Source organism: Chlorocebus sabaeus, chromosome 25 (assembly GCF_047675955.1).
Source record: "Chlorocebus sabaeus isolate Y175 chromosome 25, mChlSab1.0.hap1, whole genome shotgun sequence".
Classification (NCBI taxonomy): Eukaryota; Metazoa; Chordata; class Mammalia; order Primates; family Cercopithecidae; genus Chlorocebus; species Chlorocebus sabaeus.
This window is the reverse complement of record NC_132928.1, coordinates 86,900,659-86,922,853: the sequence shown is the minus strand read 5'-3', so window position 1 is coordinate 86,922,853 and position 22,195 is coordinate 86,900,659. Positions and strand designations below refer to the sequence as shown.

Here is a 22,195-nt window from a genome sequence, read left to right as displayed (position 1 = left end):
GCTCCAGGTTTGCCTCAGCTCAGCAGGTTGTAAGGACAGGCAACCTTGTCCTCTTCTAAAAAGATGATGGCACCAGCCTGCCTGAGGTGTGCCCAGGGCTTGTTAGTTTAAAAGTTGGGCTGCTTGCTGAGACATAGCTTCTCCTGGGTCTCTGGACTTCTTGGCTAGTCAGGAGGAGTCTGCTTTAGAGGAGGGCTTTTTCGTAATTCCCTGTGACTAATTCCGGTCCTTGGACCCCACATTGATGACAGAGAAGTGAACCCCTGGAGGAGGGACGAGGGGAGTCTAGTCAATGTCTCCAATCCCATGGGTGGAGGCTGCATCCCATATCAGCCATGTTGAAATGGGAAGATTGCTGGCCCAGGTGTCTGAAGGCCTATAGGGAAGGCCTCCCTGGGCCTGTTTCCTTATCTGTCACGGCAGCTGGTGATACCCTTGGCACACTGCCTGCGGCCTCAAAACCCAGGACTGCTGTGAGCAGCCATGTAGACTGCGCAGCCTAGTTCAGGGGGCTTCCATTATCTTCAGTGTCCTTGTTGATAAATGGGCCCAGTTAAAATCATACATGATGTTAATAATAATTCCCCATGAGGTAGGCATCCTCAGGACATTACTGATAGATAGATGGCCTTGGAAAAAACAGAGGAATGGGGTGATGATTCCAGGAGTATATAAATCATCAGGAGGCATTTCTTCAGGGCCTGATGATTCCATTTTAAAGACAAAGAGCTTTGGCCCAACGAGTGAGGTTAATAAGTAACTCATGTGATGAGAGGGACAAAGTCTGGATTCAGACTCAGATCTTTGTGGTTGTGTTGCATCCATTTGCCTGAGTATCTGGTGCCTTCTGAGAGGAATTAATACTGATCAACCCGATTTTCCCGTGTCAGGACTCAGTCTGACACCAGAGCTGTTCTCTCAGAACAGTGTTCGTGGGCTCATCGGGCCCTCCATCTGTGGCTCAGGGAGGCCACGTTCACGAAACCTGCAAACCCACACACACCCCATTGGATATGACTGTGCCACTTCTCTTGTGCCCCGCCAGGTGACTGACTAATGTGTGGTGGGAAACGATATGGTTCTGTTAGGGAGGAAGCTGCCTTTTTTTAAGGAAAATGCTGTGATAAGCAGCCTGAAGGCACATGGTGAGGACTGAGAGAAAAAGAGATGGCCGGAGTCTCTTCTTATAAAAATAACTCCGATTTTGTCTTCTCCATCAGACCGACTACAGCCTCCTCATTAAAAGTGGAATGCCTCATCCTACTCTGTCTTTTTGCCAGAGCAGTCACCACCTTCTGACTTTCCCTGTGATTTGCTTATCTACCACTTTAATTTATGCTGTCTGTAGCCCTCTCTAGACTACACTCCAGGAGGGCAAAGGTCTTTGTCTTTTTGCTCACAAATACCTCCCGGTTTCCTATAGTAGGCCTAAGACACGGAGGGTGCTCAAAAAATGTTTATTGAATGAACATGAGTTTGGGGAAGGAAGAGAGAGTTGAGACACGGTAGGGTAGCCATCGCCAAGGGGTATTTTCAAGAGCAGGGAACTGCAAGGTTTAAACGCAGGCTGGGGGACACTGGTATGATATGTACCCCTCAACCTCTGCATCCTCGGATGAGTGGGCTCCCGCCACTCCCCACCGTGAGTGTGTGTGTAAAGTGCCAGGACAGTGTAAAGATGAGGAGGGAAGATAACTCAGGTCCACACTCAAAACCAGGAGCACCCATGGCACAGTGTGAGGAGACTGGGAGAGTGCAGAAGATAACTTACTCCTCTTTACATTCTGCCAAAGGCAGGCCTTGACCAAAGTTGTTCCCAATTCCTAGAGGTCTGAGAGAGGACACGAGCTGCACAGATGCCAAAGGGTTGAGCAGCCTGTAGCCCTATTGGCCAGGGCACAGTTTGACAGCCAGAAGCCTCAGCCTGTCTGCACAGATGCCAAAGGGCTGGCCCTATTGGCCAGGGCACAGTCTGACAGCCAGAAGCCTCAACCTGTCTGACCCAGAGGTCCCTCCCCAGAAGAAGCTGTGCCTTTTGATTGTACGGCCACCTGCTATATAAGGCCTCTCCCACACCAGCACTAAGCTTCTACCGGGATCCTCCTTCTGTAGGACAATCACCAGGCCAGATCCAGAAGGTGAGAGGACTGCAAGGCCAGGGCCTGAGCCCTGGGAGAAGCTGAAACCACAGGAAGGGCATTCAGGACCAGCTCAGGCCCTTCCCTGGCCAGGTCCAGGACTTCTTGTGGCCCTTGCTCCTTTGGCATTGCCCTAGGCAGTCATATGCTCAGAAGAGGGGAGTCCGGAGTTCAGGGAGGATGTGGGCTGGGGATGTAGTTTTCTTGTTGTTTTTCCATCTGCTATTCTGTGTGTGGTTTGTGTGGAGTGTGTGTGTGTCTTCTGTGCGTCATTCTGTGTGTGGTATCCTTCATTCTGTGTGGTTTTGTGTCCTCACAGCCTCTCTGAGCTCCAGCTTTCTCTGTGAAAGATGAAAGCAATTATAGCAGGACCCTGCCAGGCTGTTGAAAAGATTCCACAGTAAAACTTTGCACATGGGAAGTACCTAGTGAAACAGCCTCAGATGCCACTTCTTCTCCTGTCCCAGGTGGGGGGCCCTGCCTTGACCCCAGCCTCACTGGTCCCTCTTACCCACAGAGGTGGTGAGCATGGCTCTGGGTCCTGCTATGGGGTCACTCCCAGGCTCTTTCTCTGCTGTGTGCCCCTGGGTCAGGTCCTGACCTCTCTGGGCCTCCAGCATTTCTCCCTGAAAATGAGGCTAGTGTCAGGTCTTCACCATAGGCTGAGGTGATGTGTGCACTTGATGTGCTGCTGGGATCTCCTTCTCATCTCATCTCATCCTCTCCTTTCCCCTCCTCCATCACCCTATAAGGCTTGAGAGGCCTTTTCCCAGAAGGCCAGGCCCCTGAAACTCTTTTCCCACTGAGGAGAAAAGCAAGCACCTGGGGCTCCAGGCCTGGAGGGGTGCCCGGGCCTGGAGGGGTGCCTGGGCCTGAAGGGGTGTGCCTGGGCATGTAGGGGTGCCCGGGCATGTAGGGGTGCCTGGGCCTGAAGGGGGGTGCCCGGGCATGTAGGGGTGCCTGGGCCTGAAGGGGTGTGCCCGGGCATGTAGGGGTGCAGGGCTGTCGCATGTTTGCTACAAGCTCCAGACCAGACGTGCTTTATTTTCCTCCTTGGATCTAAATGGTGGGGTCATTGGCATCATGGATGGTCCTCTTCTCCCACACCAACTGGTTTCCCTTCCTCTTTACCAATCTCTAATAAGTCAACCAGGGTATCACTGTAGGGTGTGTGGTGTGTGTGTGATGTGGTGTGTGTGTGTGATGTGTGGTGTGTGTGTGATGTGGTGTGTGTGGTGTGTGTGTGATGTGTGGTGTGTGTGTGATGTGTGGTGTGTGTGTGATGTGGTATGTGTGTTGTGTGGTGTGTGTGTGATGTGTGGTGTGTGTGTGATGTGTGGTGTGTGTGTGATGTGGTATGTGTGGTGTGTGTGATGTGCTGTGTGTGTTGTGTGGGGTGTGTGTGATGTGGTGTGTGGTGTGTGGTGTGTGTGATGTGGTGTGTGTGTGTTGTGTGGGGTGTGTGTGGTGTGGTGTGTGTGTGTTGTGTGGGGTGTGTGGTGTGTGGGGTGTGTGGTGTGTGTGATGTAGTGTGTGTTGTGTGGGGTGTGTGTGGTGTGGTGTGTGTGTGTTGTGTGGGGTGTGTGGTGTGTGGTGTGTGTGATGTGGTGTATGTGTGTTGTGTAGGGTGTGTGTGGTGTGGTGTGTGTGTGTTATGTGGGGTGTGTGGTGTGTGTTGTGTGGTGTGTGTTGTGTGGGGTGTGGTGTGTGTGTGTTGTGTGGGGTGTGTGGGATGTGGTGTGTGTGATGTGGTGTATGTGTGTTGTGTGGGGTGTGGTGTGTGTGTGTTATGGAGGGTGTGTGTGATGTGGTGTGTGTTGTGTGGAGTGTGGTGTGTGTGATGTGGTGTATGTGTGTTGTGTGGGGTGTGGTGTGTGTGTGTGGTGTGATGTGCCTATGTGTGGTGAGGTGGGAGTAGGGGCTTCCAGACGAAGGCGATTCTGTTTCATAAGTAGCAGCTATTACGGTGCACCCTGGCTTTGGAGCTGGAAGGACCTAGAATAGAGCACGGCTTTGGCCTTCTAGGCCGAGCGAGCTTGGGCTACTTCGCTATCCCTCTTTGCTGCAGTTTTGCTGCCTGTAGAGTGGGGCTAATAGCCTCTGCCGTACAGTACTGTCCACCGGGACTCCCGCAATGATAGGAGTGTCCTGTGCCTGCCTTGGTCAACACCGCGGCCACCAGCCACATGTGGCCCCTGAGCGTTGGGAATGTAGCCAGTGCTACTGAGAAACAGAATGTTTCATTTTATCTACCCTGGAAGAATCAAAGAACCGTAAATAGCCATGAGTGGCTCACAGCGACCGTGTATACAGTAAATGAGATAATGATCCAGAAGGGCTCAGGCCAGAGCCACACACCTGCTCTCTGCTGCTTTGATACACAAGCAAGTTGGAATTCTGGGAGTTCTTTCGAATTCTAATGAACGTGCCACGCCTCAGACAATCTGCAGGCAGGGAAGGCAAGGTGCAGAGAGATTGGTGACATACTCTTCGGAAGTGCAAGGCGAACTCTCATTTAGTGCTGCAGGCAGGCCCAGGACTGTGGGAACAGTGGAAGGCAGTGTGGGCTGGCGGTTAGGGACACAGGCTAAACTCCAGTTCTGATACCTCCCAGAAGTAAGACCTTGACTTTCAGTGCAATACCCAATCCTTCTAAGGCTTGATTTTTCTCAGGATGCTAACAATGGTACCTGCCTGCTACAGTAGATGAATTACATAAATTAACACCTGTAAAGTGCTTGGAATGGAGTAAGTGCTCAACAAATGTCTGCCTATTGCGGAGGTGGTGGCGGGTGGCAGCAACAGAACCCCTAAGTGTAAAATACGGATGCAGTGACAGACTGGCTGCAGGAGGGACATTGTGCTCTGGGGGAGGGAGGGGCACAGACCCCAGCCCAGCTCTTTCCTCTTGGACCCCGTCCCCAAAGTGAAACTAAAAATTCATGGGCCCGCACATTTTGCAACTGACTTGGCCCCACGGGAAACGGCCCCTGGCTGTGTTTCCCACCCCCGTGTAGATGCTTCTGCAGGCGGAGACTCAGGAAACTCGGACCTCTGTCTGCAGCAGGGTGGAGTCAGCTTTGTGCTCCCAGCTCAGGATTTTGATTCTTTCTGCCACAAGGATGAACTGAGTACTGGGCTTGTTACAGTGTGATTGAAACCCGCAGGGGATGACAGGCAGCCCTCCAAGGCCCCGTGGCTGCCTTCTTTGTGTCTCTTCAGGGTCCAGGCCCTGAGGTCCCCATCCTTGGGAGAAGTCAGCTCCAGCACCATGAAGGGCGTCCTCGTCGCTGGTATCACTGCAGTGCTTGTTGTTGCAGCTGTAGGTAAGAGAACTCACGTGGCCCCTTTTTAGGATGGAGACCCTCTTTTCCACCTCACCAGTGTCTTCTTGCTCTCAAAGCCCCGAGGGCCTCGCATGTTAAATTATGGTTAGTGATGACCACGAGACCTGTCTGTGCAGCCTGCTTTCAAGGGGCCACTCTGTATTGTTGTTGAAAGTTGGATCTTTCCACTGGGGAATAGTGAGCAGTGGGAGAAACTCATTAGGGTGGCTCATCTTACAGCATCAATTTCAGGGATCCCCAGAGGGCAGGGATGCCATCCCACCTGTCTCTTACTGCAAGGTGGGAGCAGTGCTTTTCCTAGAGTAGAGTCTGCTCCATAAATGTCTACTGAATGTTGACTGGTGTTGGACGTCTTGTGTCCTCAGAATCTCTGAGCTGTGTGCAGTGTAATTCATGGGAACGATCCTGTGTCAACAGCACTGCCTCTGAATGTCCCTCACACGCCAGCACCAGCTGTGTCAGCTCCTCAGCCAGCTCCTCTCCAGGTGAGCCGGGGTGTGCGTGTCCTTCCCGCCTCTGGGGCTTGCACCGGGAGGGAGCTGGAGACGACGTCCAGGCAGGAAAGAAAGGCAGAGATGGGGACATGCTGTCCAAGGAGAGAGGAAACCACAAAGGTGACTCCCAGGAGAAACAACGCACGGCTGAGACAAGCAGGAGCCAGACAAGAACACGGGGTCAAAGCACATGGGAGACCCTCGTGTTTTGGACACTGATGCCCCGATCACAAAGCTTCATTCTAGACGCATGTACGTGGATGTGGGAAGCAAGGGCAGCTCTTAAATTACCAGGCAGATTTGCTCTGGAAGCTTTCATTCTTCCTTTTCCCAGTCCTTTTATCTCTCCCTCATGGTTCCTCCCCTCCTGGATCAAACATACTTTCCTTCGTTCGAGACCTCCCCACAGGGCGTTTGGAGCGTAACCACTATTGTACCCTCTTTCTCACAGCACTTAGATTTCTTCTTTTTTGTAATGGACACATTCAAATGCACTTCGTGTATGTTTAAAGTAGGAAGAAGAGTATAACGAACTGCCCTGTAACCAATTACCTGTGTCAGCAGTTATTAACATTTTGCTATTTTTTCACTATAGTTTTTTTTTCTTACTATAGTATTTTTGGCTATGGTATTTTAAATTAAACATTATGTAAATAGACATGACACACACATATATACGTGTATGTGTGTACATGTCATTGGTCATTTTCTCCATAAATACTTCACTATTTATCTCGGATCATAATTTTTTTTACATAACTACCATATTGCTATGGTTTGAATATTCCCTCCAAAACTAATGCTGAAACTTAATTGCCATTGTGATGGCATTAAGAGGTGGGACATTCAGAGGTGATTAGGCCATGAGGACTCCGTCCTTGCAAATGCATTAATGTCGTGAGTGTGGAGGTGGGTTCCTGATAAAAGGGAGTCTGGCCCCCTCTTTCCCTCACTTGCTCTCACCCTCTCTTGCCACGGGATGATGCAGAAGAAAGTCTTCACCAGAGGCTGGCACTTTGATGTACTTTGCAGACTCTAGGACTGTAAACAATACATTTATTCTCTTTATAGATTACCCAATCCATGCTATTCTGGTATAGCAACACAAAATGAACTAAGACACATACTGTTATCATACCTGAGAAAGTTAACTGTATTTCTTTAATTTCTTCTAATACCCAGGCCATCTTAAACATTTCTTAATTGTTTCAAAGATGTCATGATATGGTCTACGTGTGGAATTAGGATCCCAGCCACATCCCCCATTTTGCTGTTAGGTCTGTTAAACCTAACTTGTTTTATAAGAGCGTCCATCATTTTTTGTTCAATCCTGTTGGTTTGTTGGAGAAATGGGTCACTTGCCCTGTAGCTGTCCCATGTTCTAGCTGTGGTTGATGCTCCCAGTGGTATGAAATAACTTGCTCTCCTGTTCTCAGTATTTCCTGTGTAGGCAATCAGGGCTGTCCAGCAGTACTTTCTTCTTCAGTGGTGGAAGTATCTGTGTTAACACCATGCCATTCTGCAGTCACATGTGGCCACTGAGCACTTCATATGTGGCTGCTCTGACTGAGGAGCTTAATTTTAAATTTGATTTGATTTTAATTAATAAGATTTAAATTTAAATAGGCACAAATAGCTAGTGGCTACCATATTAGATAGCGCTGGCTAGAAGCTTGACTGGATTCAGGTTCAATTTTTAGGCAGGAACTGTGGATGTCATATTGTACATAAGGCTCATCATGTCTGTTCGATCGTTTTTACAGATCTTAGGACTTACTGGTGGCTTCAGGGACTGCCCACCTGAACCACCCATTTTCAGGCTCCCAGTCACTTTTGCCTGGAGTTTAACCTGCACCTCTGATAGTCTCCTGCTCAAAGGAGGGGCTACCTGATGGGGAAGAATTATTATTATTTTTTCCAGAAAACCCTCTCCAGTATCTTCAAAACTGCATTACACCGAGGTTGCATTTTCTGCCTTTGCCTGAAACAGTTGCTATTCCGGGTCTCCACCCTCCCCACACCTCCTCCTTGTTGGGGCTGACAGTCTGTGTTTATCTTTGTGTAGAGACAGCAATCAGATTATACCAGAAAATGTTCTGCTCCGCGGAGAACTGCAGTGAGGAGACACACGTTACAGCCTTCACTGTCCACGTGTCTGCTACAGAACACTTTCGTTTTGTAAGCCGGTGCTGCCAAGGAAAGGACTGCAGCAACACCAGCGATGCCCTGGGTGGGCGCTGGCCACGCGGGCGATGCCCTGGGTGGGTGCTGGCTATGCGAGTGGCCTTCCTCTGTCCTCCCAGCCCTGGCTCTTCCTTTTTCACCTGTTCTCCTTACCCTTGGGTGGACATCTCAAGTCCAGGCACTTCAGTGATGGCATCAACATCTGACTTACAGCAATTACACAGGAAACAAATGGGGCAAATCAGCACTTCCCCTCTTTCTTAGTGAAGACAGACATTGCAAGTTGTGCGACACGGACATTAGTTCCCATCAGTAGTTTTCAAATTTTGTGATCTCAGGCCGTCTGTTAAGACACTATGTCTTAAAAATTTTTGAGGCCCCCAAAGAACTTTCATTTATGTGGACTCCACCTGTCAATACGCACTGTCTTAGAAATTAAAGCTAAGAAAATTTAGAAATTGTAACTAGCTCGCCAAAATAACCAAAACCCATGACACATCAACATTAATATAACTATATTTTCCAAAAGAAACATATACAATGGGAAGGGTGGCATTGTTATTATACTTTTTGCAAATTCTTTAGTTTCTGACTTAATAGAAGACAGCTGGATTCTCATATTTACTTGTGCATTTAGTCTGTTACAGTCTCACGCATCATGGAGCCTCTGGAAAACTCCACTTTATGTTCACAAGAGAAAGAGAGTGAAATAAGTAAATAATATTTTAGTATTATCATGATGATGGTTTGAGCCCTGTAGTACTCCCTGTAAGGTCTCGGGGACTTGGGACATCCTGGACCACGATGGTGTGAGCCCTGCAGCACTCCCTGTAAGGTCTCAGGGACTCAGGACATCCTGGACCACGATTTGAGACCTGCTGATCTAGACCAAAGCTCTCTTTGAAAAACAGAAAATGTGGCTGAAAAGGCAAAGTTTATTGGCCATGGTTGTAAAGCACAGTTAATTAAGAGCAGAGCTGGTCTCATTATACATTTTTTTCTTCTAGTCATAATGTTAAATAATGGCCTGTGTTTATTTGTTCAGAGCAAGATTTGGTAACAGTCACCCGCTTGTTGGCAAATGTTCATGATGGCTAATGTTGATGTTGACTATAGTTTGGTTTTAGCTCAAAATCTTACCTTTCTCAGTCTATACCCCAACACACTGATGGCCGTAGTTCTTGAAGACTAGATAGTCTGTAAGGGTAGATCTGTGGAGCTGTGTGTAATAAATATTTTGAGGGGACATGGTGTTTTCAAGGCTAGATCTGAGATTCCCAAGGATGTAATTGCTCCGTTCTCAGGATCTCTTTGGTGGTTTCTTTGCTTGCCTATCCCCTTCCTCCCATGTTCCGTATGATAACACTGTCCTGAGCAATGACTCTGACTGTTCCAGACCCTCCCCGGAAGAATGTGTCCAGCAACACAGAGTGCCTTGCTTGTTATGAATCTAATGGAACTTCCTGTAGTGGGAACCGCTGGAAATGTTATGAAGAAGAACAGTGTGTCTTTCTAGTTGCAGAATTTAAGAATGGTAAGTTTTGTAGTTCCAATTCCTCTGTGGGACTTGAGCTGGGAACATGTCAAGTCTTGGTTCATAAATTCTGGGTTAACACAGAAGGACCAGGGGAGTAGTGGAACAAGGGGGATAAAGGTCATAATGTCTTTAAATAAAGAGGCTGTTCATGTAGCCTTGAGCTCGTTGCTATTTTTGCCTTCTTAGACCAGAGCTGTTTATCCTGGGCTACGCTTCCCTTGAACTCTATTCTTCTGTGGCTTGTAATCCAGTCACATTTGTCTAAGTGCATCACACCCCTCCTCACATTTACTTCTTTACCAGGTTGCATCATTCTGTAGGTGAGGGTTGGTGCAACTTTTATTTCCTTTTATATCTACACTTTTCTTCTCTACTTGTCACTAAGAGGTGTTGGCTTTTGGTAGCTTGAATCACCTGGCGGAAAGAGTCAAATTGGATTTTAAAGTCCAACCAATTGTCCTTTTCTACAAAAGCAATTTGATACTAACCATTGTAAAACACACATTTCTAACATTTGCCCAAAGAGTTAAAGGTTATTAAATTTATTAGTTAAGGTGAGTTAATTGCTGTTAATAACACCAGCAATGCCCTGGGTGGGTGCTGGCTGTGCGAGTGGCCTTCCTGCGTCCTCCCAGCCATGGCTCTTCTTTTTTCACCTGTTCTCCTTTCCCTTGGGTGGACATCTTAAGTCCAGGCACTTCAGTGAGTATCCGGATGGCATCAACATCTGACTTACAGCAATTATGCAGGAAACAAATGGGGCAAACCAGCACTTCCTCCATGCCTCCCCTCTTTCTGAGTGATTCAGGTTGTGTTAGAGGGACATTAGAGGCCATCAGTAGTTCTCAAATCTTGTGATCTCAGGCCCTCTGTTAAGACTCTATGTCTTAAAAATTATTGAGGACCCCAAAGAACTTCTGTTTATGTGGACTCCATCTGTCAGTATACACTGTCTTAGAAATTAAAGCTAAGAAGATTTAGAAACCTTAACTAGTTAAAGAGTTAAAGAACAACCTCCAAAGCCTATGGCTCAATACAATAGATGTTTATTTCTTGCTGGAGCAGTTAATTGCAGAGTCCAGGCCATGGGCTCCTTCTGTCCTGTAGCTCTGGCCCCCACTCACCAGGTCTTGGCAGCTCTGTGCTGTATCCTTTGCCAGCAGTAGGAGAGAGAGGTAGTGGAGGAAGGCAGGTGGGTTTCTGTGGGTTGGGCTTGGATGTGAATGCATCACTTCCTCCCACAGTTCACTGGTTAGGACCCAGTAAGACAGTCATCTTGGCTGTAAGGGAGCCTGACACAGTCAGGTGGTATGACCTGGAAGGAAAGAAAAAGGCATGAAGCTAAAATGAACAACAAGCCAGTCTCTGACAAAATATGGCTCCAAATAATAAGAGTTTAAGAGCACTAATATCCAGGTACAGTTTCATTTCAATATTTGTTAAGTGTCAATTCTAGCATCATAAATCAGTGTTTAACTGTAATTATGGATTTTTCAGCGGCGTCAAGCACCGCTTATACTGAACCTCTTTTTTTTGTTTTTTTTTTTTTTGTTTTTTGAGATGAAGTCTTGCTCTGTCACCTAGGCTGGAGTGCAGTGGTGCGATCTGAGCTCACTGCAACCTCAGTCTCCTGGGTTCAAGCGATTCTCTGCGTTCGAGCGATTCTCCTGCCTCAGCTTCCTGGGTAGCTGGGATTATAGACATGTGCCACCATACCCGACTGCTTTTTGTATTTTTAGTACAGACGAGGTTTCGCCATGTTGGCCAGGCTGGTCTCAAACACCTGACCTCAGGTGATCTGCCCACCTCAGTCTCCCAAGGTGCTGGGATTACAGGTGTGAGTCACAGCACCCAGCCCTGAACATCTTTTTACTATTTTTTTAAAATACATTTTATATTTCAGAGTAGTTTTAGATTCATAGCAATATTGGGCAGAAATGATAGAAATTTCCCATCTACCTGACATGCATAACCTCTCCAGCTGCCAACATCCCACCAGAGCATAACCTCCCCGCTGCCAACATCCCCACCACAGCATAACCTCCCCGCTGCCAACATCCCCAACACAGCATAACCTCCCCGCTGCCATCATCCCCAACACAGCATAACCTCCCCGCTGCCATCATCCCCAACACAGCATAACCTCCCCGCTGCCATCATCCCCAACACAGCATAACCTCCCCGCTGCCAACATCCCCAACACAGCATAACCTCCCCGCTGCCAACATCCCCAACACAGCATAACCTCCCCGCTGCCAACATCCCCACCACAGCATAACCTCCCCGCTGCCATCATCCCCAACACAGCATAACCTCCCCGCTGCCATCATCCCCAACACAGCATAACTTCCCCACTGCCAACATCCCCAACACAGCATAACCTCCCCGCTGCCATCATCCCCAACACAGCATAACCTCCCCGCTGCCATCATCCCACCAGAGCATAACCTCCCCACTGCCAACATCCCCAACACAGCATAACCTCCCCGCTGCCAACATCCCCAACACAGCATAACCTCCCCGCTGCCAACATCCCCAACACAGCATAACCTCCCCACTGCCAACATCCCCAACACAGCATAACCTCCCCGCTGCCAACATCCCCAACACAGCATAACCTCCCCGCTGCCAACATCCCCAACACAGCATAACCTCCCCGCTGCCAACATCCCCAACACAGCATAACCTCCCCGCTGCCATCATCCCCAACACAGCATAACCTCCCCGCTGCCATCATCCCCAACACAGCATAACCTCCCCGCTGCCATCATCCCCAACACAGCATAACCTCCCCGCTGCCAACGTCCCCACCAGAGCATAACCTCCCCGCTGCCAACATCCCACCAGAGCATAACTTCCCCACTGCCAACATCCCCAACACAGCATAACTTCCCCACTGCCAACATCCCCAACACAGCATAACCTCCCCGCTGCCAACATCCTCACCAGAGAGGTACATTTGTTCTAAGCAATGAGGCTATATTGATACAGCATCATCCAAAGTTGACAGCTTACATTAGGGCTCCCCTGGTGTTGCATATTCCGTGAGTTTGGACAAATTATAATGATATACGTCCACCATTGTAGTAGTACCATATAGAGCATTTCCACTGCCTTAAAATTCCTCTGTGCTCTACCTACTCACCCCTCCCTGCCCTCCAAGCTCTGACAACCACTGATCTTTGTTATTGTCTCTGGAGTTTTGCCTTTTCCACACTATCCTATAGTTGAAATCATACAGTATGTAGCCTTTTCAAAACGGCTTCTTTCCTTAGTAATATCCATTTAAAGTGCCTTTCACTTTTAAAATTTCTGGGATGTCTAAACTGCTATGATTTTAAATTCTAAAGCTGTGTCCTAAGGCAACATGACATCAGAAAGATTTTTCTCTCTCTACTTATCTTGTCCCCAGGTCTAATAAAAGGGATCGATTTTCTTCTTTCTCATAGGACTTGACTTACGCTGAAAGCCAGACAGATCAAAGCTATCATAAATGTAGGGGTATTTTTGTTTCTTTTTGTTCAAGATCACTTTTTTAAAATACAGTAGAAATATTCCATGAAACACATCTCCTTAACTCACTCTAACTCAGTCTTCAGCACTGGCCAGGTGCGGTGGCTCATGCCTGTAATCCCAGCTCTTTGAGAGGCCAAGGCAGGCTGATCACTTGAGGTCAGGAATTCAAGATCAGCCTGGCCAACATAGTGAAACCCTGTCTCTACTAGAAATACAAAAATTAGCCAGGTGTGGTGGCATGCACCTGTAGTCCCAACTACTCGGGAGGCTGAGGCAGGAGAACCGCTTGCACCTGGGGTATGGAGCCTTCAGTGAGCCAAGATTGCACCACTGCACTCCAGCCTGGACGACAGAGCGATACTCCATCTCAAAACAAAAAACGTCAGCACTGATGCTTGCTATAAAACAGCATTTGGAGGTTTCCCACTCCTTTTCCAAGCAAGTTTAGAATCAGCCATTGTTGTTGTTGCTGTTCGAGACAGGGTCTTGCTCTGTCGCCCAGGTTAGAATGCAGGGGTGTGATCACTGGCTCACCGGTGCCTCAAACTCCTGGCTCAAGTCGATCTCCCATCTCAGCCTCCCCAGTAGTGGACTGCAGGCACGTGCCACCACCCCTGGATAACTTTTTAATTTTTTGTAGAGACAATGTTTCCCAGTCTGGTCTCAAACTCCTGGCCTCAAGTAATCCTCTCACCTCAGCCTCCCAAAGTGCTAAGATTACAGGCATGAGCCACCATGCCTGGTCCTAGAGCCGGCCTTGAACTCAAATTGCAGCCCTGCCTCTGACAAGTGGTGAGTGGAGTCACTTCACCTCCGTGAGTCCCTTGGCCTCTGTGAGGTGCCTGTCTCCAGGGTTGTGTGAATTGCAGCTGACAGAGTAATTGGGGCACACAGTACGTGCTCAATAACAGGCAGCTGCTATCATAACTACGTCTTCTGTGCAAACACCCTAGGCCTTTTTCTAGTACCTGAATCTCAAAACATGATTAAACATAGCAGAACCCCAATTTATGGCAGAGACAAGACGTGGTCTCTTACATCCCTCCTGGTGGCCCTTCCTTCTTCTCAGGGAAAACTCAGGCAGGGAGGACTCAGGTCCAGAGAGGAGTGAGGACAGAAAACAGAGCCTGGAAGGGGAGAGGGGATCCCAAGGTATTGACCCCTTCCTGAACTGAGAACAGAGAACTGCCTTTTGAACCTGTTCCTGGTTTCCTCACCTTCCAGCTACACAGGAACATGGGAGATGTGACTCCCAGGTCCAGCTCTGACCTTCACTGTTTAGCCTGGGCTGGCCACTCGCCCCAGGAGTCTGCTTCTTCCAGGGTCAGGTGGCGGTGGGAGTCTAGGCCTCTGACCTCCAGGGTCTCTCTGCTATTGCCACGTGGTGTTCTTGACTCTGAACACGCAGGCTCCTTCGTGCCTGGGTTTCAGGAGCACACCAGCTCTTGCCGGTCACCGGGCCACCAAGCTGCAGGTGACGAACTGAGAGCAGTGGAAGGACAAAGGACTGAGTGGCATCCCTCCTGTCTCCTTTGCATTCACAGACACTGAGTCTAACAGTCTCGTGGTGAATGGCTGTTCCAATGTCAGTAACGCCACCTGTCAGTTCCTGTCTGGTGAAAATAAGACTTTTGGAGGCGTCATCTTTCGAAAGTTTGAGTGTGCAAATGTAAACAGCTTAACCCCCACGTCTACACCGACCACTTCCCACAACATGGGCTTTAAAGCTTCCCTCAGCCTCTTGGCCTTTGCCAGCCTCCTTCTGCTGGGACTGTGGCCCTGAGGTCCTGGGGCTGCACTTTGCCCAGCACCCCATTTCTGCTGCTCTGAGGTCCAGAGCACCCCATGGGGTGCTGACACCCTCTTTCCCTGCCCTGCCCCATTTAACTTTCCAGTAAGTGGGAGTCACAGGTCTCCAGGTAATGCTGACAGCTCCCTTGTTCTCCATTATTAAAGCGCTGGTTCATTCACTGCCCAAATCTGTCCTGATGCATTCTGGGTTGGGCCTCATTTGAGCTGTTATCCAGCACCACCTCCCACTCCTGGGCTGCAGGTGGGGTTCTTGCCTTTGAAACTGTGCACGTTTGTTTCTGGGATCTGGTGACATCCCTGCTCATCGTGCTTCTGGGAAGCCAACCCCTCGACCTTGCAGCCCTGCACCTCTGGGGACGGACATGCCACCATCCACACTGTCACACACAAGCAGCTCCCCGCCTACCTTATAAGGCCTGTGTTGACCCCAGTACAGAAGCTCCTTCAGTATTGGCCAATATATGGCTCTTCAACAGTTGTCCTGATTGTGGTCAGAAGTCCACAGCGAGTGAAGAAAACAGCATCATCTCAGGGTCCTATCACGATGGGGGCCCAAGGAGGGTTGGAGGGGCTGCTGAAGACCAGCATGCTCCTACTGACGAGCCTTCCCAGGCAGGGACACGAGTAAGTCACTGGGAAAGCTGCAATGCCAGGCTCCATTCCTGGCTGAGGAAGTTTTCTGCAGCCTTGTGCAGAATGGAATGTGGTCACAGAGCCCCAGTCCGGCCCCTCAGGGAGCTTATAATCAAACACACAGTTACTAACTCCCTATCAAATGTCAAGGGAGCAAGAAAACCATTCAATTGAATATGCCCAGAGGTCCAGGTCTAGTAAATAAGGTGGGCCTTGAGCTGAGCTTGGAAAAATGGGGTTTGCGGTAATAAATATTTTTTTGTAAACTGATGTGGGTCAACATTAGCCAGGATTGCTGGCAATGCACCGTGGACAAAGCCACCATAAAGGTCCTCGGATGGCAACTCATCACCACATGTACTCTTACTGATTTCAGCTTGTGATTTTGAAATGGAATTTTAGACTTACTGAAAACTTGCAAAAATTAGTACACAGAATTCCATTATCTCCTTCATGCAGCTTCTCCTCACGTTCACATTTTAGATAATCACGGCACAGTTACTGAAAGCAGGAAATGTTCACAGAAACAATATTGCTCACGAACAGACCTCATTTGCATTTCACCAGTTTCTATGGATGTCTTTTTTTTCCTGATCCAGGATCCAATTCTTTGCATTTAATTGTCATGTCCCCTCAGTCTCCTTCAAATGGTGGCAGTTCTGGCATCTACCAAGACCTCGAGAATTAGGAAGATTATTGGCCATTTTGTAGAATGTTTCCCAATCTGAGCTCGTCTGAAGTTTTCTTGTGAGCAGATTGAGGTGATGCATTTTTGGCAAGAAAACCACGGCAATGATATGCCCGTCTCAGTGCATTTTATCAGGAGATACGTGACGTCAACGAGTCATATTACTGGTGATGTTAACCTTGGTTAAGGTTAATATCTTTCAGGTTTCTCCATTGTAAAGTTGCTATTACTTCTTAATATAATAGGCTAGGTTGTGCTGCTATAACAAGTATACCTTATTAAAAAAAAAATCACACAATGGGAGTTTATTTCTCAGCAACTTAAACTCCATATAGATGCTCCTGGTTGGACATCTGTCCAGGGTTGCTCTTCTCCAGGAGTAAGGAAGGTGTCATGCTTCTTTGTTCCCACAGTTCCACCATCCCCCATGACCCATTGGACTCTCAGTTAAGTGCTCTGTCTGTAGCCAGCTGATAAGTACAAAGAGAGAGCGCCTGGAAGGCTGTGCAGAATTGCCCAGGGGCCAGGGCTGGCAGTGACATCCATCACTTATGCTTGTAAATCCAGCCATGGGACCTTGAGCAAGAGACTTTTCCTCTCTGGGCCTTAGTTTCCCCAAGTGTATAATGGGGATAGTGATAAGGTCTGCTACATGGGGTTGTGAGGTCTGTCAACATAGTTCTCCCTGTGAAGCTCAGCACAGAGCTTGGCAAGGAGTAAATGTTAACAGTAGAAGATTGCAGTCTGGAGGGTGCTCCCTAAAGACAGTGGGAAGAGAGGCCACAAGAAATGCTGATGTAGAAGGAACTGTCCCTGCTCAGCTCCCTCTGACGATGTCAACCTCACTAAGTTTACAGCTGCTTCTGTCTCAGTCTCAGAATCTCGTATACACTTTACTCGCCTTCCTAGGCCCTCTGTGGCTGCTGACACTATGGCCTCACAGACAGCAACGGGGGCTTCTCTGCCTCCCATCTGCATTGTCTGAACTACCAGCTAGCTGGTTCTTAATGTCTCCTGGAAGCCCCAGTGCTCCATGTTGATGTGAGGAAGCAGCGACAAGTTTGGGGAACTGCAAAGGGTCACATGGGAGCCTGCCTGAAGGGCAAGCAGGACCAGAGCCCAGAGAGGTCTCCACAGCATTGTAGATGACTCTGGCTTTAAATTGAAGGCCATGGGGAGTCAATGTATAGTTAAGTGAGATAGTAAGAGTGGGATTGGGTTTCTATTCTGGGAAGCTTGCCTAGACTGCAGGCTGAAGGTGTAAAGAGAGCAGAAAGACAGGGTAGCAAAGTTAAACAGAAATAGTGGGTACTGCCCAGGGGTAGATGCTTTTCATCCTGTTAATGGAGTATAAACTAGTACCCTAATGAACTTCCATTTGCATTACTGGCTCCCACCTCCTTACCCAGAGCAGGGAATTCAGCAGAGTGCCACTCATGCCTGTGTGTCTACCTTTTTTTCCTCCTGGCTGTTCATGCTTAACTCTAGACTCTTGTCCTCTGGCCCCTGAGCCAGGTCTTGTACTTTGCACCTAAGCTAAAGCCCCTTACTGGTAACTTTTCCTTAGGCCCAGCCTGGGCTCTAGGATAAGCCCCCATGTCTGAGAAACTTCACAGACTCACACTGTATGGTTGGACTAATGACAATGGCCTTGTCTTTCCACAGTACTTTGTAATTTGTAAAGTTCTTTTGCCCATGTTGGTTGATTTTACTTAGAATGAACTTGTATACAGAATTACATTTTAGGCAGGATTTACATACAATAAAATGTATATGTGCAGTCTGATGAGCATCAACAAACCTGCCCTTGTAACTACCCTCCACCCCAGTGAAGACATGAAAGCCTCTCCGATAGTTCCCCTGGGTCACTATGCAGTTCACTGCATGCTAGCCCCAGGCATCTCCACTCTCCCCTCCTGGAAGTGACAGGCAACACCCTGCTCACAACCCATTGAGTGGAGCGTTCACTCAGCAACACCTGGACTCAAGACAACAGGCAGAATAGTCCCTAGGGGTCAGCTTTTCCCAGCAACAACTCTGTCTCATGGAAGGCGTTAGGATAAGGTACTGTTTCCATCAGACCCCCAAGCCCTTTTGACCCCTTCTCACTGCCTCATCCAGGGAGACAAAAGGAGGATGTGGGGTTCCTTTCTTTGTGCTCAAGACTGGGTTTAGCACATCTGAGCTAAAAGTTTCTTGAACTAAATCTCCAAATAACCTTTAATCTGAAATATAAATTGAACCAAATTAAAAACCACTTGTCACTATGGGTCTTCAATGTACATTTTCAATGTATACATAATAATTGTACATATAATATTTATGGGATACAGGTGATATTTTGATACATGCATATAATACATAATGATCAAATCAAAGTAACTGGGATATTGATCACCTCAGACTTGTATCAATTTTTTTTGTATTGGGAACATCACAAATCTTCCTCTTTAGCTATTGTGAAATACAAAAATGATAGCCTACTGTGCTATTGAACACAAGAACTTAGTCCTTCTATTGAAATGTATTTTTGTTACCCATTAACCAACCTCTCTTTATCCCTACCTCCCCCCTACATTAACTAATCTCTGTTAATCACCATTCTACTCTTTATATCCATGAGATAAACGTTGTTGGTTTCCACATGAGTGAAAACATGCAATATTTGTCTTTTTGTGCCTGGCTTATTTCCCTTAACATACATTCATCATCTTTTCATAAACCCTTGACAAATGGGGTATAGAAGGAACACACCTCAAAACAATCAAGGTAATATATGACAAATCCACAGTTAACATCCAACTAATGTCCAGCCTTTCCTTTAAGATCTGGTACAAGGCAAGGATGTTCACTGTCACCACTTTTATTCCATGCAGTATTGAAAGTTCTAGCCCAAGCAATTAGACAAGAGAAAGAAACAAAGGACATTCAAAATAGAAAAAAAGTAAGTCAGGTGGGCATGGTGGCTCACGCCTGTAATCCCAGCACTTTGGGATGCTGAGGTGGGCAGATCACGAGATCAGGAGATTGGGACCATCCTGGCTAACATGGTGAAACCCTGTCTCTACTAAAAAATACAAAAAAATTAGCCAGGCGTGGTGGCGGGCGCCTGTAGTCCCAGCTACTTGGGAGGCTGAGGCAGGAGAATGGCCTGAACCCAGGAGGCAGAGCTTGCAGTGAGCCAAGATCGCGCCACTGCACTCCAGTCTGGGTGAGAGATCGAGACTCCATCTCGAAAAAAAAAAAAGAAAAAAAGAAAAAAAAATAAGTCAAATTGTCTTTGTTTGCAGATGGCATGATCTTATATTTAGAAAAACCTTAAGATGATGCCAAAAACTGTTAGAATTGCTAAATGAACTCAGTAAAGTTGGAGGATACAAAGTCAACATGCAAAATCAGTAGCATTTCCATTTGCTAACAGTGAACAGTCTGAAAAAAATCAAGAAAGCAGTTTAATTTATAACAGCTACAAAAACAAAACAAAACCAACAACAACAATAAAAAAACACCTAGGGATGAATTTACCCAAAGAGTTGAAAGAGCTCTACAATGAAAACTATAAAACACTAATGAAAGAAAGAGGACACAGGAAAAAAAATGGAAAGATATCCCGTGTTCATAGACTGGAATAATTAATATTGTTAAAGTGTCTGTACTACTCAAAGCAATCTACAGATTCAATGCAGTGCTTATCAAAATACCAATGACATTCTTCACAGATATAGAAAAAGCAATTAAATTCATATGAAACCACAAAAGACCCTATATAGCCAAAGCAATCCTGAGAAAAAAGAACAAAGCTGGAGTCATCACACTACTTCACTTCAAAAGATACTATAAAGCTGTAGTAACACAAACAGCATAGTGCTGGCACACAAACAGACAAATAGACCAATGGAATAGAATAGAGAATGCAGAAATAAATCTTCTATATATATTAAACTCAACAAGTGAACCTAGAAATGTTTTGCCGAGTCCTTAAGCACCCAAATCTGGCTTTAGATCTGAGAACAAGAGTGAGGAGGGTTCAGAGAAGGGAGGCCCCAGGCAGAATGGGCAGTGGACTTAGGGCAGGGTTGCTCTTAAACCTGAGAAAGCAGCTACTTGTGTCAAGTGATTCTGGGGCTTCTGGTTTCCCCAAAAGTGCTCCAACCAGCCAAGCTACAGAGGAAAGTGAGGCTTCAAGAAATACAGTGCCAGCAAATCGTACTGGATGATCACCAGAGCAGGTTTTGAATGAGGATGCGTTGGGACTCTTTCAGACTCTTGCACATTAACCCTGAAGCAGGAGGTGGGTCTCCTACTGCCAGCCCCAGCAGCAGAAGTTACAAGCACAGAATAATAGTGCTGGTGGCTTTGGCCAACACAAAAAAATTGGGACCCCCTGCCACCCACACTTTCTGCAGGGACTGTCAGTCTCAAATTCCAGCCATTCTCTTGGCCCTTGAAGAGCCATCTACTTCCCATTAACTAGTCCTCAGTGGGAGTCACACTCTAATCACTGTCAGCTGACATCTTACGGGGATAGTTGCTGCCGAGAGGGAGGGCTCTTAAGGAAGCTAAACCAGAAGGTAGGAGGGAAAACCAGGAAGAGTTCATAAAGGTGAAGGCTAGGGAGCATGAATCAGGGGATTTAGAGTCCCTAAGATACACTGACAAACTCCCCCAGACATGAGCACAGGCCCCACCCAACTATGTGTGACTTGGAGTCAACCCAGTATTATTACCTACAATGATGGTATCAGCTGCGATGGCAGTAGAAGTCAATATTCCCTTTAAGTAATGGGCTTTGTGCCATATTTTATTTCCATGACAATCCATGGAGGTAGGTATTACATGTCCCTGTTGTTCAGATGAGCAAACTGAGCCTGGCAGAGGTCAGTGCCTTGTCCAAGGTCACACAGCCATGGAGGTAGGTCCTGGGATTTCATACAATTCTCTCTGACCACAGAACCCCAGGGAAAGACCTGAGTGAGTGGTTGCAGCTCTGTGCTGGCAGCTAGGTGCCCTGGGTGAGTCTGCTTCCTTCTGTCTCCAGTTCCTTACAGATCTGTGAAATGGTGATTTCAGGACCCCTCAGGTTCCTCTCAGCTTCTGTTCCTTTAGAACCTTTTAGCCACAGTGAGGACTTAGGCTTGGATATCATCCTCTATGGGCTTCCAGTTGGGCAGGAAGGGACAACACAAAATTTGAGAACTCGTTTTCAAGTGAACACAGTGGCCTAGGGGCCTAGAGACAGCCATACTTCTTCCTCAATGGAGGGGCAGAGTTGGGGTTTGAAAAGATTTATTCTGAGCCAAATATGAGTGACCATGGCCCATGACACAGCCCTCAGGAGGTCCTGAGAAATGTGCCCAAGGTGGTTAGGGCACAGCATGGTTTTACATATTTATGGGAGACATGAGACATCAATCAAACACATTTAAGAGGTACCTTGGTTTGGTTCAGAAAGGCGGGACAACTCACAGTGGGGGTTTCCAGGCTACAGGTAAATTTAAACATTTTCTGGTTGACAATTTGTTGAGTGTGACTAAAGGCCTGGGATCAATAGGAAGGAATGTCTGGGTTAAGATAAAGGATTGTGGAGATCCAAGTTCCTATTTGCAGAGGAAACCTTCAGGTAGTAGACTTCAGAGACAATAGGATGTAAACTGTTTCTTATCAGACTTAAAGTCTGTGTTGATGTTAATGCCGGAGAGGTATAATGAGACATGTCCAACCCCCACTTCCTGTCATAGCCTAAAACAGTCTCTCAGTTAAATTTTAAAAGAGCCCTGGCTGACTAGAGGTCCATTCAGATGGCTGGGGGGGGGGGGGGGGGGGGGCGGGCCTTAGAATTTTATTTT

The 22,195-nt window shown here is 47.4% G+C and overlaps 1 protein-coding gene across 2 annotated transcripts; it reads left to right on the top strand.

The window, feature by feature from the left end:
- Positions 1-2,083: 2,083 nt before the first annotated feature.
- On the top strand, positions 2,084-15,195 carry LYPD8 (LY6/PLAUR domain containing 8). 2 transcript variants are annotated; one of them, XM_073011451.1, is made up of 7 exons: positions 2,084-2,138; positions 2,458-2,605; positions 5,361-5,464; positions 5,851-5,970; positions 8,045-8,209; positions 9,560-9,697; positions 14,761-15,195. In XM_073011451.1, the coding sequence occupies exons 3-7, from the start codon at positions 5,410-5,412 to the stop codon at positions 14,997-14,999; spliced, it is 717 nt and encodes a 238-aa protein (XP_072867552.1). In that variant the 5' UTR covers positions 2,084-2,138; positions 2,458-2,605; positions 5,361-5,409; the 3' UTR covers positions 15,000-15,195. The 2 variants fall into 2 exon arrangements, with proteins under 2 accessions (XP_072867552.1, XP_072867553.1); XM_073011452.1 differs by lacking the exon at positions 2,458-2,605.
- Positions 15,196-22,195: the final 7,000 nt, after the last annotated feature.

What these genes read in the sequence shown, in the direction of transcription:
- LYPD8 (XM_073011452.1), top strand. Translation starts at nt 5,410, where the DNA reads ATGAAGGGCGTCCTCGTCGCTGGTATCACTGCAGTGCTTGTTGTTGCA. An exon ending in GCTTGTTGTTGCAGCTGTAG is followed by an intron (nt 5,465 to 5,850) that starts GTAAGAGAACTC and finishes TTGTGTCCTCAG; the next exon opens with AATCTCTGAGCTGTGTGCAG. An exon ending in CAACACCAGCGATGCCCTGG is followed by an intron (nt 8,210 to 9,559) that starts GTGGGCGCTGGC and finishes TGACTGTTCCAG; the next exon opens with ACCCTCCCCGGAAGAATGTG.